The sequence below is a fragment of the Somniosus microcephalus genome, chromosome 2, assembly GCF_052327205.1.
Source record: "Somniosus microcephalus isolate GS21.2 chromosome 2, FLI_Smic_1.0, whole genome shotgun sequence".
Lineage (NCBI taxonomy): Eukaryota > Metazoa > Chordata > Chondrichthyes > Squaliformes > Somniosidae > Somniosus > Somniosus microcephalus.
The window spans coordinates 303282468-303294843 of record NC_140988.1 but is presented as its reverse complement, the minus strand read 5'-3'; the positions used below and the strand labels follow the sequence as shown (position 1 = coordinate 303294843).

At 43.4% G+C, this 12376-nt stretch overlaps 1 protein-coding gene across 2 annotated transcripts in view; it reads right to left on the bottom strand.

Moving 5' to 3' along the window:
• The window catches only part of nol6 (nucleolar protein 6 (RNA-associated)), a 136704-nt gene that overhangs the window by 52737 nt on the left and 71591 nt on the right, over positions 1–12376 (bottom strand). For both annotated transcript variants that reach the window (XM_085973893.1, XM_085973890.1), the window contains exons 11-14: positions 11226–11341; positions 10936–11113; positions 8870–8992; positions 1669–1817 (exon numbers count right to left, since the gene is read on the bottom strand). In XM_085973893.1, coding sequence (XP_085830019.1) covers positions 1669–1817; positions 8870–8992; positions 10936–11113; positions 11226–11341 — 566 coding nt within the window. The remainder of the gene's footprint in view (positions 1–1668; positions 1818–8869; positions 8993–10935; positions 11114–11225; positions 11342–12376) is intronic.

Sequence of the window (12376 nt, the reverse complement as noted above, 5' to 3'; positions counted from 1 at the left end):
GGCGCTGCGCAGCGGCAGGCTGCGGTACTGCAGGCCTCCTCCTTCTCTTAAGGGGGAGCTGCCTGCAACGGGGAGATCGCCGCTGGATAGTGCTGGCAAATGAGCCCGGCACCACGGAGAAGTGCCGGGCTCGCGGAAAGCAGCCGGCAATGCCGCGGGGGGGGGGGGGGGGGGGTGGAGGAGGCCGGGGAAGGAGGTGCGGGCAGGCGGCCGCCGCAAAAGCAGCCGGCCGCACCTTCCGCTTTAAAGCGCCCCACTAAGGCAGCAGGACGGCCCCGTTTTCTGGTCGCTGTTTGCGGCCGCTTCGGAGGAGGCGGCCGCAACTAAGTATGGGGATCGGCGCAGTTTCGGGGCGGAACCGGGGCACTGCGCACACCGATGACGTCATCGGTGCCGGCGCAGCGCTAACGGCTACCGCCGCATATGCCGCTGCGCTGAATATCTGCGCAAACTCATTTTTGGCGCAAAATCACCCTTTAGGCGTTAACTGGGCGCAAAGCTGGCAGCGCCTTAATGAATTTCTAGGCCATCCTTCCTTAGGTAAGGAGACCAAAACTGTACACAGTACTCCAGGTGTGGTCTCACCAAGCCCCTATATAATTGCAGTAAGACTTCTTTACTTGTGTACTCCAATCCCTTTGTAATAAAGACAAACGTACCATTTGCTTTCCTAATTGCTTGTTGTACCTGCATGTTAACTTTGGCCGATTTGTGTACAAGGACACCAAGGTCCGTCTGAATACCAACATTTCCCAATCTCTCACCTTTTAAAAAATATTCTGCTTTTCTATTTTTCCTAACAAAGTGGATAACTTCACATTTCTCCACATTACACTCCATCTGCCAAGCTCCTGTCCAATCACTTAACCTGTAAATATCCCTTTGCAGGCTCTATGTGTCCTCCTCACATCTTACTTTCCCACCTAGCTTTGTATCGTCAGCAAACTTGGATACATTGCACTCGGTCCCCTCATCCAAGTTATTGATATAAATTGTGAATAGCTGAGGCCCAAACATTGATCCCTACGGTACCTCACCAGTTACAACCTGCCAACCCGAAAATGTCCCGTAATTGAGAGAGAAAAAAGGATAGTATGTGAGAAGCATGGAGTGGGAGACAGAGAGAACAGAGTGGAGCCTGATGGAAGTAGAGTCTCGCAGAAAGAGAGAGGGAGGAAAGATCAAGACATCTAAGACAACAGAGATACAAAGACAAGAATGAGAAACAGAAAGAATGGAAGACAAACACAGATAAAAAGAGGGACACAGCAAGAATAGAATGGCAAACAAGCAAAGAGAGTTGTAGGAAGAAAGACTTTTTTTTTTAAATTTGTCCAGGAGATGAACTATTCTAAATTCCTCAAGGTCAAGGACAAAATGAGAATCAACTTTCATGAGTGGTATTAGCTCTACATACAGCAGCTTGATTAAAGTAATAAAGTACTAGTGATGAGTCAGCCTATTGTATTAATAAACCCCCTTTCCACCTCTGGGCTCTGGGTTCAAATTCAGCCCAAACTGTGGGATGCAAGGTTCTGTGTCACATGAGTTTAATCAATCTCAAGCCAGTTCCTTTTAATCCTTTAAAAATTCTAACAGAGGAAGAGGCTATGGGCGAGCCATCCTTTAATCAGGCCTACATTTTAATGCGAGTTCCCGATCACTTACAGTTGAAGAAGATGTTTAACAATTTGTTCAGGGATAAGGCGACGGTCGCAAATGTTGTCACCCTGCCACAGGACAGCCTCGCAAATAGATCCATCCTGGAAACGTCTCAGCTCAGAAATCTCTCCCCAAAAGTCCCTGAATTCTGCTGCCTGTAATATTAAAAATAAAATACTTATTCGTGCCCAACAGTGGTTCCTTCAATACCAGCCGGAAGTAAAAATAGTTAAGGCAGAAACAGCAGAGTTACCATAAGGCTAAGCTACTAAACATAGGATTTGGTGGTGTTGGTTGGAGGAGTGAGAGTCAGGACACCAGGAAAACCTCTGGCTCTTCTTTAAATAGTGCTTGGGGACATTTTACATCCAAAGGAGACAGGGCTTCAGTTTAATGTTTTTGTGGTAACAGTAAAATATGTGTGTCTAGTTCTAGCTTATTATTGGCTTCTTCAATTCAGTGACTGTACATAAAGAGTTATAAAGCAATTGCATTCTTAAATCATATCCTACCCTAACGTGATACAAATGTTGCAATGTTTGGTTGTGTTTACGAAGTTGGCTTGAAGGAGGAATCAAATTACATAATTCAAAGACAAACATATTGCGCAATGTGTTCAGCTGTGTGTCTGACTGGCAGTAACTTTCGAATTTAGTTCGTAGTTATTCCAAAGCAGGAAACCGTTTTCAGCAGAGTTTATTAACCTGGACTGTTCAAAGCAGACCGATGGTTTAGAACCTTTGAAGAGATTAAGTCAGGTCAGGTAGCCCCAGTGGTTGGTAATAAAAAAAAAACGACAAAGGTTAATTATAAATCATAGGTGAGGAAACAGGTTTCAAAGCATTTATTATTTTCTTTATTTGAGCAATTGGCATAATCCAATATTTATTCATCTACTGTTCAATAATTTAATTTGCCAATTAAAAGTGGTGGTCTGATATCCTGCTGCTTCTCATCAACGAGGAGAATCCTGCGGAGGCAAAGAGATCCAACAGTTTGAGTACATCTAAAGGATTTCCTCATCCTGTGTATGCTCTCAAAATGCCATAGCTATAAGGCAACTGTAAACACTCCAAGATATAAAGGAGATAGGTTTACCGACAAGAGTAGTCTGAGACACCAAGGCCAAAAATATATTTCGAATAAAAAGGGCAAAAATAGACCTAAAATATAGAAGTCACATCCGAAAGATGGCACCTTCTACAGTGCAGCAGTCCCTCGGTACTGCACTGAAGTATCGGCCTAGCTGGTCTGTTCAAGTTCTGGGGTCAGCTAGAATCTACAACCTTGTTACCAGCAGAAGGTAAATGGGTGGCAAGTGGTATGGTGTCGGAAGGAGGGGTTCAGATTCCTGGGGCACTGAAATAAGTTAGGCAGAAGTCAGCTGTACTACTTCAGAAAGTACACCTTATGGGATCAATATCCTCACATGGAGATTTTGGAGGCGGTCCACCTGAGAGCGCAGACTCGGTTTAAGGTCTCATCCGAAAGACGGCACCTCTGACAGCGGGAAGCTTAAAAAGGCTTCAGAGACCCAGGTAAGGCCGACCAATCTCCAGTCTCCGAAGTCAGAGGGAAGGAGAGAGGTAAAAAGTAATCCAAGTGTGACGTCACCAGAAAGCGGGTAAGTGATTGGTTGGTAAGTATTTCTCTCTTTTTAAGCTTAAACTCTGTGGTTTATAGTTTCTAAGGTGCGATATTCATCATCTAGAATCGGGGCAGAGGGTATTTAAAAATAATATCAATAAATTTAATTAATTACATAGAATGGGAGATCAGGTGATGTGTTGCTGCTGCAATATGTGGGAGCTGGTGGACACCATTGATGCTCACAGTGATCACATTTGCAGTAAGTGTTGGCTGCTCGAGGAATTCCGGCTCCGTGTTGAAGAGCTGGAGTCCGAGCTTCAAACACTGAGACACATCAGGGAGGGGGAAGAGTTACCTGGACTCTGTGTATCACGAGGTAGTCACACCAATTAGATTAATTAATTCAGATGTAGTCCGTGGCCAGGGTCAGGATGGTGTGACTAGAAGTGAGGCAGGTATGGGGATCCAGGAGGTAGTGTTGGAGGAGCCGCAGCCCTTGCTCCTGTCCAACAGGTTTGAGGCTCTTACTCCCTGCGAGGATGGGAACAGGGACTGCGGGGAGGATGAGCAACCTGGCCACAGCACCGTGGAGCGGGGGGCCATTCAAGTGGGGGGAGTTAAAAGAAATGTTGTAGTGGTAGGGGATAGTATCGTTAGGGGGATAGACAGAGTTCTTTGCAGCCGAGAGCGAGAGTCCCGAAGGCTGTGTTGCCTGCCCGGTGCCAGGGTTAAGGACATCTCCTCTGGGCTGGAGAGAAACTTGGAGTGGGAGGGGGAGGATCCAGTTGTCGTGGTCCATGTTGGTACCAACGACATAGATAGGACAAGGAAGGAGGTTCTGCTGAGGGAGTTTGAGCAGCTAGGGGCCAAATTAAAAAGCAGAACCACAAGGGTAATAATCTCTGGATTACTACCTGAGCCACGTGCAAATTTGGCTAGGGTAAATAAAATTAGAGAGTTAAATGCGTGGCTCAAAGACTGGTGTGGGAGAAATGGGTTTTGCTTCCTGGGACACTGGTACAGGCGAGAGCTGTTCCGTTGGGACGGACTTCACTTGGCCAGTGCTGGGACTAGAATCCTGGCGAATCGAATAACTAGGGCTGTAGAGAGGGCTTTAAACTAATTAGTGGGGGGGATGTTTTAAGAGAGCGAAAAATAAAAATGACAGCGGAGAAGGCAATAGAGCAAGGTAGCAGTGGGGGAATTAAAAACCAGAGCGTGTCAGGAAGGGACAGAATGTATAATGATAAAGGTAAAGTAGTAAAAGGGGTAAAAGCAGGAATAAATTGTCAGAAAACATATTTGAAAGTTCTTTATCTGAATGCACGCAGCATTCGTAACAAAATTGACGAGTTGACGGTGTAAATAACTACACATGGGTATGATCTGGTGGCCATTACGGAAACATGGCTGCAAGATAATCATGAATGGGAACTAAACATACAAGGGTAATTGACAATTAGGAAGGACAGGCAGGAAGGAAAGGGAGGTGGGGTTGCTATGTTAATCAAGGAAGGAATCACTGCAATAGTCAGAAATGATATTGGGTCAAAGGATCAGGATAGTGAAACAGTTTGGGTGGAGATAAGGAATAATAAGGGGAAAAAGTCACTAGTGGGCGTAGTCTATAGGCCTCCTAACAGTTGCAACTCTGTTGGTCGGAGTATAAATCAGGAAATAGTTGGGGCTTGTAATAAGGGAACAGCTATAATCATGGGGGATTTTAACTTTCATATTGACTGGACTAATCAAATTGGGCATGGCAGCATTGAGGAAGAGTTCATAGAGTGTATTAGGGACGGGTTCCTTGAACAGTATGTAATTGAACCAACCAGGGGGCAGGCAATCTTAGATCTGGTCCTGTGCAAAGAGACAGGATTAAGGGGGCATAGATTCAGGAAGGGGGCATAGATTCAGGGTAAGGGGCAGGAGATTTAGAGGGGATTTGAGGAGGAACTTTTTCACCCAGAGGGTGGTTGGAATCTGGAACTCACTGCCTGAAAGGGTGGTAGAGGCAGGAACCCTCACAACATTCAAGAAGCATTTGGATGAGCACTTGAAATGCCATTGCATACAAGGCTATGGACCAAATGCTGGAAAATGGGATTAGACTGGACAGGGATGGATGGGCGGCGCAGACACGATGGGCCGAAGGGCCTCTTTCTGTGCTGTAAAACTCTATGACTCTATGATTAATAAAAAATGTCCTAGTAAAGGATCCCCTTGGAATGAGTGACCATAATATGGTTGAATTCCAAATTCAGTTTGAGGGTGAGAGTTGGATCTCAAACCAGCGTACTAAGCTTAAATAAAGGAGACTATGAAGGTATGAGAGTAGAATTGACTAAAGTGGACTGGGAAAACAGATTGAAGTGTAAGACGGTACAAGAGCAGTGGTCTACATTCAAGGAGATATTTCACATCTTTCAAGATAAATATATTCCACTGAGGAAAATAGGGAGTAAAAGAAAAGACAGCCATCCGTGGCTTAGTAAAGTAATAAAGGTTAGTAGTCGACTGAAAACAAGGGCATATAAATTAGCCAAATCTAGTGGGAGGATAGAAGATTGGGAAGCATTTAAAAGCCAGCAAACAATAACTAAAAGATTAATTAAGAAAGGGAAGATAGATTATGAAAGTAAACTAGCAAAAAATATAAAAACAGATAGCAAGAGTTTCTACAGCTATATAAAAAGAAAAAGGGTGGCTAAAGTGAACATTGGTCCCTTAGAGGATGGGACTGGGAAACTAGTGGTGGGGAACATGGAGATGGCAAAGACGCTGAACAAATATTTTGTATCAGTCTTTACAGTAGAGGACACTAAAAATATCCCAACACTGGACAAACAGGGGGCAAGGGGGGGGGGAGGAGCTAAACACGATTAAAATCACTAAGGAGATGGTACTCAGTAAAATAATGGGACTTAAGGCGGAAAAATCCCCCGGACCTGATGGCCTACATCCTAGGGTCTTGAGAGAAGTGGCGGTAGGGATTGTGGATGCATTGGTGATCATTTTCCACAACTCCCTGGACTCAGGAAAGGTCCCGGCAGATTGAAAAACTGCTAATGTAACACCCTTATTTAAGAAGGGAAGTAGACAAAAAGCTGGAAACTATAGACCAGTTAGCCTAACATCTGTGGTTGGCAAAATGTTGGAGTCCATTATTAAGGATACAGTAACAGAGCATTTGGATAAACATAATTTAATAGGACAGAGTCAGCATGGTTTTACGAAGGGGAAGTCATGTTTGACAAATTTGCTCAAATTCTTTGAGGATGTAACATACAGGGTGGATAAAGGGGAACCAGTGGATGTAGTGTATTTGGACTTCCAAAAGGCATTTGACAAGGTTCCACACAAAAGATTACTGATCAAGATAAAAAATCACAGGATTGGGGGTAATATACTGGCATGGGTGGAAGATTGGCTATCTAACAGAAAACAAGGAGTTGGGATAAACGGTTCGTTCTTGGGCTGGCAATCAGTAACTAGTGGTGTTCCGCAGGGGTCAGTGCTGGGACCCCAACTCTTTACAATCTATATTAACGATTTGGAGGAAGGGACCGAGTGCAACATATCCAAGTTTGCCGACGATACAAAGATGGGAGGGAAAGCAGTGAGTGAGGAGGACATAAAAAACCTGCAAAAGAACATAGACAGGCTAAGTGAGTGGGCAGAGATTTGGCAGATGCAATATAATGTTGGAAAGTGTGAGGTTATGCACTTTGGCAGAAAAAAAATCAAAAAGCAAGTTATTATCTAAATGGAGAGAAACTGCAAAGTGCTACAGTACAAAGGGATCTGGGGGTCCTGGTGCACGAAACACAAAAAGTTAGTATGCAGGTGCAGCAGGTGATCAGGAAGGCCAATGGAATCTTGGCTTTTATTGCAAGGGGATGGAGTATAAAAACAGGGAAGTCTTGCTGCAGTTATACAGGGTATTGATGAGGCCACACCTGGAATACTGCATGCAGTTTTGGTTTCCATATTTAAGAAAAGATATACTTGCTCTCGAGGCGGTTCAGAGAAAGTTCACTCGGTTGATTCCAGAGATGAGGGGGTTGACGTATGAGGAAAGGTTGAGTAGATTGGGACTCTACTCATTGGAGTTCAGAAGAATGAGAGGCGATCTTATCGAAACATATAAGATTGTGAGGGGGCTTGATCGGGTGGATGCGGTGAGGATGTTTCCACTGATGGGTGAGATTAGAACTAGGGGGCATAATCTTAGAATAAGGGGCTGCCCTTTCAAAACTGAGATGAGGAGAAACTTCTTCACTCAGAGGGTAGTAAATCTATGGAATTTGCTACCCCAGAGAGCTGTGGAAGCTGCAACATTAAATAAATTTAAAATGGAGATAGACATTTTCCTAGCAGATAAGGGAATTAGGGGTTACGGGGAGAGGGCAGGGAAGTGGACGTGAGTCTAGATTCAGATCAGCCATGATCCTATTGAATGGCGGAGCAGGCCCGAAGGGCCGTATGGCCTACTCCTGCTCCTATTTCTTATGTTCTTATGTAGTGCAGCACTCCCTCAGTACTGCACTCGTGTGTCAGCCTAGATTTCTGTGCTCAAGTCTCTGTAGTGGGACTTGAATCCACAACTTCTGACTCAGAGGCCAGAATGCTACCCAGAGCCACAGCTGACACTAAAGTCATTGAATAAAATAGGAATCACAATGTAATAAAAGTAATAAATATGGCTGCAGCTGGGTCATGTTTAGCAATTAAATATTCTGGGGTAATAAAACTTTCAAGAAGAACAGGAAAGGAAGCAAGAGTAGTAGTATTAATTAGATATTGAATTATCTTAGGTAATATACAGAGCAGTAGTGTTGCATAGTTATTCTCCAAATTGATGAAAGGTTTATTTCCATTTCCCCTCTCCATGCAAACTTGTTTTAAAAAATGAAAAAGTGAAGTACTTTTCCCGCCACTGATCTCAAACCCAATGATTCGATTAACACCAGTGTCACTGAATGCCAGTGCTGCAAGGGACCACCTTGCTCAGTGCCACTTCAGCTGTATGTTCTTCTGTAATGGAAGAGCACATGGCTCCAGAGAATCTCGATAACATGTTAATATTCAGAAAACTAGCCATGCCATGAACCACCGACACCTGGGAATCCCTGGCCCAAGACCGCACAAAGTGGAGGAGAAGCATCCGGGAAGGCGCCGAACGCCTCGAGTCTCTTCGAAGGGAGCAAGCGGAAGCCAAGCACAAGAAGTGCACGTCAACCCACCCGCCCCTTCAACCACCGTCTGCCCCACCTGTGACAGAGACTGTGTAGGCCCTGCATTGGACTCATCAGCCACCTGACAACTCATTTTTAATGTGGAAGGAAGTCATCCTCAGTTCCGAGGGACTACCTAAGAAGAAGAAATATGTTCTTCCATAATGGAAGAGCACAGGGCTCCAGAGAATCTCTATAATATGTTAATATTCAGAAAACTAGCCATGAACACATGCCGGGGCTACACTGACTCGACTCTAGTTAGCTCTACATTACTCTCTGAAAATACAAGTAACATATCTTGGGAGAAAGGAGGAGCAATAGCAGCTTTACAACAGATTCACCCATTATAAACTATATTGGGAAAAAAAAATCTTTACCTCGGGACTATCTGCCTGAGGCCCCTTTTCCAGAACATTGGTAGAAAACTCAGGGTTCAGTAAAAGACCAAATGACAAATGTCTGGCGTCCCTGTGTTTTGGAGGATCTGCATTTATCGGCCACTGTACAAAAGGATAAACAAAAAGGTTTGTTACTTCAATACAAAAGCAAATGTAATTCTACTATGCTATAAGTTTGTAAATCACCATTTCTACATGTCAATAATAGTGCTTCCCTTTCAGTATTCAGTACAATATTCCTTCTCAACATTCGCTGCTGTAACAAATGGGAGCCATTCATAAACATGAGTACTCAAAACAAAGATGGTGCAAATCTCACAGCTTCAAGACCACAGTCCATGTAAAATGTTTTATTTTAATCTACATACCATTACAATCGGTCAATAAAAGTGGTACAGTCGGTTTCAACATCCAAGAAAAGAGTGCCTCCAAACTCATTTAAATTGAGTGCACATTGCACTTACAAAATAAAACTGATGTGGAGGCATTTTCACGGCTTTAATAGCAATAAACCCCCAAAAGCATAATGGATGAGCAGTTCTACAGTATCAGCAGTCTTCTGGTGCCTCATCCTGAATACAATTCTTTCTATGTGAACCTAGACTATGAGTATCTGCCTGCCACTCACTCAATCACAGGAGACACCACAGCCTTTCCTCACCAACATCCACATTCCTACATTTCATAAAAGAAGTCAACTGGACAGTGATCAGGAGTAGAAACCCTGGCTGTTTCACCCTCCCCCCATCCTAATCAAAGGACATTGAGGCCAACTATAGTGTTTCTACCGCCCGCACCTCACCACGCTGAGATTAACTACCTCAGCCGAGTGGGGATCGAGCCTGGGACCTTCCTGGTTTGAAGCAGCACCTAACCAACACAGTAGAGCTCAATCCTGCCATCATCCTATCTCTCCGTGTACTTTCTCGCAGAAGTCACTAGAGGGCAACGTGGAGCAGCAACATTAGATGCCTTGCCCTCCAAATCCAATAGATAGTCTATCTATGTGAGGCTGTTTTTTTCACTAAAGGAAACTTTCGTTTAACCGGAGGTTAAATGTCCAGAAAGCTCTATCTACCGACAAAATTCAGGAGCTGTTTCCTATAAGTTTTTTTACTTCTCGTTGCTTTTTTTTTCCAGTCAGGCTCTGCAAGGTCTAGCTGAAGCTGTTGCTTAGCTACAGAGACGCTTTTAAGCTGTGGCCGACTGTTTTGAAGCTGTTGCTAAGCAACAGGGTTTGTTGATTCACACGGAGCTCAAAAGCTCCGTATGTTTTAACATTAGCGCTGGTTTCTACGGCAGTTTTGATGGTATGGCACCAGCTCGGTCCCGTCAGTGCCGGATACCAGAAAGTTTCCTGTAGTTTGGTGGACAGATGTCACAACTAGCATGCTATTCCCCAGATGTTCAACTAGCATGCTATTCCCCAGATGTTCAACTAGCATGCTATTCCCCAGATGTTCAACTAGCATGCTATTCCCCAGATGTTCAACTAGCATGCTATTCCCCAGATGTTCAACTAGCATGCTATTCACCAGATGTTATCCCCGGTGTCCTGGCCAATTTCTATCCCTCAATCAACATGGGAAAAAAAATTATCTGGTCATTATCACATTGCTGTTTGTGTGAGAGCTTGGTGTGCGCAAATTGGCTGCCACGTTTCCCACATCACAACAGGGACTACATGTCAAAAAGTACTTCATTGGCTGTAAAGCACTTTGGGACATCCAGTGGCCGTGATAGGCGCTATATAAATGCAAGTCTACAAATAAACAACAACGAACATGAAGAGGAGGGGGAGGGAATAAATCCGATAAAAGAAACGGCTGCTTGAGCTACTAGGTTTTGCTTCCCTTTAAAATAATGAACAAGGGCCAAGTCAACAATATTTTGCAAGCTAACTAATACTAACGAACCTAGCTGCAGCTCATGGAGCAAGAAGTCATTATTCAACGTACTAAAATGACTGAAAAATATACTTTTAGAACATATACAATTATTACTCCTCCATTCTAATGTTCTTAAGATGTCAATGAGTGACTTACTTCAGATGTTTGAAGAAGAGAATGAGAAAGAAGGTGAATCCGCTGCCCCAGCCCACGGGTTAATAGTGACAGAAGGTGTGGCAAGATTGCCACAGTGTAGTTGCCCCCATGATCAATCAATTCATTGAGCAGTTTCATCTTTTTACAACCTTCCTGCAGCTTGACCAGGTTCTTCAGACTATTAAGAAATAGTTTTTTAAATGTGAAATTGTTCATACACAAAATGTTCTCTCAATATGGAGAAAATACCATTGAAAGAAGAAAAAAAGTGATCAAAAAATTGTTCTCACTGGAAAACATGATCAAATGTTTGAAGAAGATGCTTTGGAGTCATCACAAGCATTTCAAATCCATCCACGGTCACGTTGTCAAGAATTTCCATTGACTTCTGTGCTTCATACTGAACCTAGAAGGTTACCACACAAAACAGAAAAACTGCAGTGACCAAACACCAACTGATAGCTCCTGGCTTGTTGCGAATACAGTAACAAAAATGCATACGTGGATCTGTGGCTAGTTACCAAACAATTATTTATCTCTTCAGTTCTTGCACATCTGCTTTGGCTAAGATTTTACTAGTTACACAGTTAAGAGTCACTGAATTTGAGCGGTATGTTATCATCTATTTGTCCCCTGCTGGTCCTCCCAGGCTATAGACAGTCGGTGTCCAAAAGAATTGCAATATTTTTCCAGAGGTTTGTCAGTGACACTGGCCAGATGACTATTTGGAAAGCAGGAAGAGTGGTCAGGTGATAGTTCCTCCATTTTCTTTTTCCTCTTGCAGTATGGTACCTGAGCCAGGATGAAGGGAATATTAAACATACAGACCACTACTCTGTGGCATATCCAGTGGTGCTCCAATACACCACCTCATCCCATTATAGCGTCACCAAATGTCTAACACTGCTAAAAAAATCTTTACACTAATTCTTTTATTTAAAAAAATCTTTTATTCACCTAATTTCTTTATCCGAGAGGATTTCAAGCAGCTTGGCTATCCCAGTTTTCATTTAACAAAGCACTGCCATTACAATACAGAAAATGCTGGAAATACTCAGCAGGTCAGGCAGCATCTGTGGAGAGAGAAACAGAGTTAAAGTTTCAGGTCGATGACCCTATGTCATCGACCTGAAACGTTAACTCTGTTTCTCTCCACGGATGCTACTTGACCTGCTGAGTATTTCCAGCATTTTCTGTTTTTATTTCAGATCCACAGTATTTTGCTTTTGTGCTGTTACAATACACATTTTTGTCTGCATTAGATCACTGATTTGAATTCCTTATTACTTGCACCAGCACAAGAGATGAATCACACAGAAAAATGACCAGTCAGTTTAATGCATATTCAACTTGGTAAACAAACAGGCTGCCTGCATAAGCCAGTGACTGCTATTTGGCAAACAAAAGGCAGTGTTAATATGATCATGTCAATTGAACAGAA